Source organism: Notechis scutatus, chromosome Z (assembly GCF_049901735.1).
Source record: "Notechis scutatus isolate UNSWTSFEM ecotype Mainland chromosome Z, rNotScu1.2, whole genome shotgun sequence".
NCBI lineage: Eukaryota > Metazoa > Chordata > Lepidosauria > Squamata > Elapidae > Notechis > Notechis scutatus.
This window is the reverse complement of record NC_142025.1, coordinates 87,995,341-88,002,649: the sequence shown is the minus strand read 5'-3', so window position 1 is coordinate 88,002,649 and position 7,309 is coordinate 87,995,341. Positions and strand designations below refer to the sequence as shown.

General features: G+C 36.6%; 1 protein-coding gene and 1 long non-coding RNA gene across 2 annotated transcripts; both read right to left on the bottom strand.

The window, feature by feature from the left end:
* Positions 1-112: 112 nt before the first annotated feature.
* On the bottom strand, positions 113-1,134 carry LOC148128968 (uncharacterized). The gene is made up of 2 exons (XR_015745761.1): positions 823-1,134; positions 113-757 (listed from the first exon to the last, which is right to left on the bottom strand). It is a non-coding gene; the product is annotated as an uncharacterized LOC148128968 (long non-coding RNA).
* A 2,630-nt stretch (positions 1,135-3,764) lies between these two features.
* On the bottom strand, positions 3,765-7,124 carry FAM187A (family with sequence similarity 187 member A). The gene has a single exon (XM_026683672.2). The coding sequence runs from the start codon at positions 6,091-6,093 to the stop codon at positions 4,831-4,833; it is 1,263 nt and encodes a 420-aa protein (XP_026539457.2). The 5' UTR covers positions 6,094-7,124; the 3' UTR covers positions 3,765-4,830.
* Positions 7,125-7,309: the final 185 nt, after the last annotated feature.

Below are 7,309 nucleotides of genomic sequence, written 5' to 3'. Positions count from 1 at the left end.
CTAGGTTAGGATGCTAAGAGAGTTCTGCATCCTTCCAGTCTTCAACCTTGGCACAGTTTTGAATCTGCAGCAACCATTGAAATAAGAAATATGCAAATTTAATTACCATGCCAGAAAATAACCAAATAACTCAGTAGCTGGTGCTTCAGCTGAATATAATGGCTTTTTTTGAGTTTATTTTTATCTTCAATATTTCTGTTGCAGTGACTTTTCAGTGTCCCAAATAGTACAGTATTTAGACCTGGGTATATAGGTAGTCCTCAACTTACAGCAATTCACTTAAGTGACTATTCAAAGTTACAACAGCACTGAAAAAAGTGAGTTATGACTGTTTTTCACACTAACAACCATTACAGTATCCCCATAATCATGTGATCAAAATTCAGACGGTTAGCAACTGACTCACGTTTATGACTCTTGCAGTGTTTGTGTGAGCCCCTTTTGTGACCTTCTGACCAACAATGGGAAAGCCAGATTCACTTAACGCCTGTGTTATTAATTTAAGAATTGCCATGATTCACTTAACAAATATGGCAAAAAACATTGTCAAATGGGGCAAAATTCACTTAGCAACAGAAATTTTGGACTCCATTGTGATCGTAAGTCAAGGACTACCTGCATTTTGCTAAATAATTGTTCTGGGGCTGGCTTAACAGCCATAATGGTGTTTCTCATTATAACCAATAAATGAGTGGGAATCATGTTACTGCTGATTACAGAAATGTGCTGGTTATGTTTACATATGAAAATCATTGACCTAAAGGAGTATAATTTAGAAGTAAGCTTATTTACTGGAGACGTGGGAACTGATGCATGAGACACATCCACCTTGGCTTTATGTTGGGATTACACCCATTTTCTGATGATAACAGACTGAAATTTTGGTACAAAATATTCTACTATGAATTTACTATGAAAATAATTCATGAGGAAGTTTAAGTTTAAAGGCATAGCTTCTTTCCTAGGGAAAATATGCAAAGATCCCCAAAGGGTTTCCTGTACCTCTGCAAGAAGGAACTCTGGTCAGCAGGAGGCAGGTTTTATTTAAAAATAATAACTCAATTTGTGGTTTGCCTACTTTAGATAATATAGGATTTATTTATTTGTTATAATTACATGTTGCCATTCATCCAAGAGCAGAAGGCAACTTGCAACAGAAGCCCTTTTCTCTTTTAAAATTATCACACATGAATAAGTGATTAATAATATTTTAGTTATATACATCCATTAATCTTGTACCTAGTTTTCCCTTCATAGCAATTCATTTTGCTCACCTTTGATTGGCATGTCGTTTGGGGAAAATTCCAGTAAAACCTAGATAGTGGCTGAAATTTGTTTCCTATAGCATGCGTGCCTTCTATTATCCTGTGTGCTGGTTTACTGGTTATGATGGATAGCAGTTTTCCAAATTAGACAAATGTGTTACATGTTTTACTTATGTATGGAAATGACTGAACATATACGGAAAGCATGTAGAGGTCTAAAATTCTTTCTCGTAGAAGGCCTATTAGTCGACACATCTTATCTCAACCCCCCTCTTTGGAGTAGTGCTTGGTAGTGGAAAAGTAAGAGGAAAAATGAGGGGGGGGGGGAATTGAAATGTATCTGTAGCACTAAGGCATGCTGTTAAGGGCTAAGCCTTTCTTCCTTTTCTTTATTGATAGACAAAGCTCACAAGAGAGAAATAAAATACATCTTCATTTTTTTTTAAAAAGGAGAAAGGAAAAATATAAAAATACCATTGCAAATACCCATGCAAAAATCAGTGAAAATCCTATAAAAATATAGGATTGTTCAAATCATAGATCATGACTTTAAAAAATTTCCCATAGGGAAAAAAAGGGGGAGGGGAAATATATGGCTACGTGCAGCTCAAAAGACGTCTGATCTTATACAAAGAAAATACCCCGCCTCCCAAAAAAAGGTTTGGGCTCAGATAAGACTATAATATAAAATTTCTAGATAAAAAAATACTGTACCTATTATTTCAAAGATCACCATTTTCCTGTGTTTTAATCGTTCCTCGATTTCCCTCCACTCAAGTTAATTTTAAAATTGCCAGGGAAATGGAATGAGTTCCATTTCTGTTCTTAGTCTTAGTTCTTAATTGCTTGCTTCTCTAATCTTTGGAGGTATGTGCCAGGAGAAGATTCATTCCTGTGAATCTAATTGTGGATTTAAATCCAGATGCCTGCTGACAGTAAATGTAAGATGGAATTGCCTTCCCACTAGTTCCAATTGATAGCCCATGTTTCTTTTAAAGAATTAAGATATTAGATGACCCTAACCCTACCATTATTTTATCCAAGCAATCTTATGCGGTAGAGTGGCTGATACTGACCAAACTAAGAACTTGTAACTGTATCTCATTAAAGCATTACTTCACTGAATGCTAATTTCTTATAGCTTTTAGCACCTTCCAATTTGATAATCCTGTGATTTATATTAAGCAAATTGTATGTATTAGGATCCAAGTAAAAAGAGGACATAGTTGCACTCTTCTGAGTGCTATCAGCCATTGGGCTATAGATGGATGGTGTGCAGTGGATGACAAGGAGAAGTGATGGGAAAAACATGAAAAGGCGAAGTGGCAGAAGAGAGAAAGAGAAGAGGAAAGGTCAGGTGTTAATGAGGGGCAGTGACAAGATGCCTGTAAGATTAGAGGTTTGGCAGGAAAATACTTGATAGAATTTCATTTGGTTTAACCAAGTCAGTGAAGAAAGAAATAATAAATAAAAATAAAAATTGATACTGATTTCAAATATTGAAGCAATTGCTCTGAATTAGGGTTAGGCAACCTATGGCACTTTGAAGGTTACTGAATAACAATTTCCAGCTTCCCTAAGAATTATGGCTAATGCTCACCCTAGCCATAAATGACAGTCCACTCTGTGCTGAGGGCTCAGTGGGCTATTCTTTATCATTGCTTCAGCTTAAAGGAAAGCAGAATTCAGTTGCAGAGCAGAAAAGATAGAAGCCAGTAACAGAAGTTAGGATTTCCCAAGGTGTGCTGACAAGGAAAAAAGGAAGAATTTCACAGAGCATGCCTATAAGAAGCATTGAGGCAATTCTTGTTTTTTTTTAACTAAATGAACACAATTTGAGGGGGAAAGGATTTTGAAGAATGACTGGGTTTTCCCAACCATTATATCAGCCATATGTTCAAGCATGATTTTAAAACATCAGCCTGCTTAATGAAATTACATATAAATCTAGGGACATTTCTTATATGACCGGTTTAGATGGCCGTATGAACACTTTCACTTATCTATTGTTGTTATACAAATGCTGCTGATTGCATTTTTCACTGTTGACTCCCTGGATTGCATGCAGTTATGCATAGATTACATGACTTGCTGTTGTTGTTTTTAATGGTACTTGGAAAAGAATACTGAATGATGTTTATGCTTACGCTCTTCTTTTCCTCCTTTAAATTAGTAGCTGTGACTATGGATGAAATGGCAAAACTTTTATTTTTCTTTTAAAAATAAAACTAGGGAATTTGGTGGAACCAGGGGTGGGTTTCTACTAGTTCTGTCTACCTCTGTAGAACCGGTAGCTCTGAAGAGCAGCAGACATAGAACCGGTTCTATGTCTGCTGATGTTTTTGCCCACCCACCCACCTGGGCTCTTACCTGACCTTTATTTCCTGATTTTTTTCAACTTCAGCTGCTATGCAAGGCAGAGCTGCAATTAAAAAAGCCGGCAGGGAAGCACATTGTAAATCACCAAACCTCGTAAATGACCAAACTGGTAGTTAACCCTGTCGGATCCCACCCCTGGGTGGAACCCAGTTTTCCAACACAAAGAGTTAAATACAACTTGCCTATTTTCCAGTAAAACTAGCTATACTATCACTAGCAATGTGGATCATAAACATGATTAAACTTTATGGCTATTTAATATTTTGGATATATTCCTTTTAGAATCACTATGCTAAAATACTTCATAAGTTTTATGCTCTGCTTTGTAAGCTATCCACATAAACATGCTTACATATTTATAGTACCACATAAACTTCTAATTATAGTTTTACAGAAGACTATATGTAAATGCTTAACAGAAATTAAAAATATGAGGCTATAGCAATGTAATTGTTTAAAATTGCAAACTTGTTTATTATCACATTTCTTTTACAATTAAAGATTACATCAAAAATGGCTTCTCCTTCAGTTTTTCACTGCTTATTCAGTTTCTTTATTTGATATTCTCCAAAAAAAATTCATAGTGGCTTACATACAATATAAACATGCACATAAATAAAATACAGTTTCTTTTAAGATAAAAGATGCACAAAATAAATTGCTTGTACTTTGTTAGATCAATTAAACTGGGTAAGAAATTAATTACTCATCTACTTTCAATGTCAACAGAGTAATTGCCCTAGGTGTGACTGCTACAGATTTGCACTATCTGTATATTGTTCCAACTATATTTGAAACTGTTACTACTTCAGCAACAGGAATCTCAGACTGACAATACTCAGTTAACTATTTTTCTGGATTATTCACAATACATAGAGATTTTAAATTGGTTTACCAATTGGGGTATTATTAAGGCAGAGAATTCTACAGTAAAAAAACTTTCATATTGCTATATTTAATGAAAACAGATTACTGCCCTTGCCTTTTGTTAACAGTTGCTTACTCATTGTATGTTAGCTCTCATATTTAAGAGAGCTGAAATTTAGCTTCAGTGAGAGTTCTACAGTGTTCTTAAACTGAAATACTTAATTGATAAAGAAACAGTTGATCAATTAATTATCAGATAACTTTTGAGACAAATAATCATCATCACTTATTAGGCCATTATGGTCATTTTCTTGAGATGCTATTCCATAGCTGTACATTTAAACACATAGAGGCAACAGCGAACAATGTGAATGGCAGTAAAGAAGATGGTGATGAGCACATAGCTTGTGATAATAGCCTTAATAGCATACTGACTTTCAGGATCATCAAAGCTTCGTCTGTGGCGACTTTCATATAATACAGATAGCCGGAATCCAGCAACTATTTCTCCTTCTCGCCAGCAGTAATAAATACCTTTGTCATTCATCTGGGTAAACCGAATGTGGAGGTGATTTCCATGGTCAATGAAGACCCTCATGGTCTTGTTAACCCCAGTGAGAAATCTACTGAGATATAATCGGGTTGAATCTTTATCCCAGGCAACAGCATGCTCTGGCCTAGCACCAGGGCAAGTAATGATCAATCCTCTGCCAAGGGACTGCTTGTGGAATTGAATAGGGATGTTGGAAACCCAAGGTTTTTCTCCAAGCTTTGAGATAATGTTTGAAATGGGTGCTTCTCCTTCATTTGAAGGTATCTCCCCCTTACAAGATACCATGCAACTTCGTATTACAACCTCAGGCTTTCTCATCTGAATACCATAAAAGAAATTCTTTGGGACTGACTTTGAGCCACAAGATGCCACCTCTTCTAAAGTGGTATGGTACCGTTTGAACAGAGAAGAACTCTTTACATAGCAAAGCCCAATTCTCCGTTGCTCACCTCTGACATCACAGCGGTTGCATTTAGTCCAGTCCCAGAAAATGGTGAAGACCGTGAAATTTGTTTCATGGAGGTCATTCTGTGGATGCTGTCCTTCATCTGCAAAGGCAACAGCTATTCTCCTTGAAGGCTGTACATCTATATCATAACCATAGAAGAAATCCCCTTTCTTTGTACCACAAATATAATGCCCTGAATCTTCCACTTGAATCCGGAAGACAATGAGACTGAACATCCTAATGCTAAAACGACGAAGCATGTCACTGCCTACCTTGATGTGGCGTGAATCTACTATCAAAGTGCCGTCAAAATCTGTCAAAACCTTAGTTTGCTGATTGCCCATGCTTTTTTGAAAGTACCAAACTACAGTAGTTATTTCTTCTGGCTTACACTTACAGGGCAATTCAAAACTCATATCAGCCAAATAAGCAGCATTCTCAAACATCAAGAAAGCTGGGCAAGGATTCTTCTTGAACACATCTTCTTTTTCCATAATAGCAAAGGCATGAAGAACATCAGCAATGCTAAGGACTGTAGCTATCACAGCCCACCCCGCTGACACCATTTGATAGCTGTCCATATATTATCCAACGGTTTTCATGTTCTATAGGAGTTTACATTTTAACGATGTGTATCATATGTGTATATTATCTGTTCATAAGAAAGACAGATTCTGGAATTACTTCTGTGAGTTCTAGAATGCCAACTAAGTTCTGATATGGACAAATCTTGCAGACCTTTATGACTGACTGTATAAATGAAGCTGCCTCATAATCAGAAAACCTAGCATCACACTCTGTTCCAATGTTAAGAGATTTTCAGACTGTACTGCCATTTCTGTAGCATAATTACTGCAATGTGATAATGTTATTTCCTGTCATCTTAACAGAAAAAAATCAGTTATGTAATTCTTTCAGTGAATTTGATGCTTCTTCAAATTCAAATGAATTTGAAAAACAAAAAGCATTTTACCATTTGCATCTACTTAACTACAGTATAAACACACCCGGCAACCTGCTTGGTTTTTGTGTTTGCCAGCTATTCATGACAAACATTCATCTCATTCCCAGCCTATCAGCCTATGATTGAGAGAGAGAGAGACAGACAGAGAGAGAGAGAGAGAGAAGCTGATATAAGCATGCACTTTCTCCTTCAAGTTTCCCAGAACTTATCATCTGATAGAATTGCATAATAGTCTTATACTGCTCAACCCATCAATTGTTTCATTAACTATTTCATTTCACCAAGATTTAATGTAACATCTGAAATATTTTTTTGGGAAGAAGACTCAAATAGCGATTATTTCCTCCCAGCAATCTACCTCCTATTATTTGTGATTTTTTACTATTATAGCAATGGTGGCTAACCTTTTTGGGTTAGAAGCAGGGGGGTTCAATTTTTTTAACAACCGGTTCTGTGGGCGTGGCTTAGTTGGTGGACATGGCTTGGTGGTCATGTTATTGGCTGAGAGTGGCCAACTCAACATCACTCACATAGAGGCACGCATCTCCTCCCCTGGCCTCTCATGATTGTGGGGATGCTGCAACAGTCGTAAGTGTGAAAAATGGTCATAAGTCACTTTTTTCAGTGCCATTGTAACTTTGAATGGTCACTCCACACAAGCAAAGTACCAGCAAAGGAGGGGGGAAAAACTCCAGTGCCCAAGATGATACAAAACCAAACAAATTGACCCTTACTGAAAGCAAATTTCTTGAGAATACAGAGTCTGCATATTAATATTTAATAAAGTAATGAAGATGAATGAAAATATAGGCACTCTCAACTTGCCAAGGCCT

Bases quoted from the DNA above. Each gene is read 5' to 3' on its own strand.
- FAM187A (XM_026683672.2), bottom strand. From the start codon at position 6,093: ATGGACAGCTATCAAATGGTGTCAGCGGGGTGGGCTGTGATAGCTACA.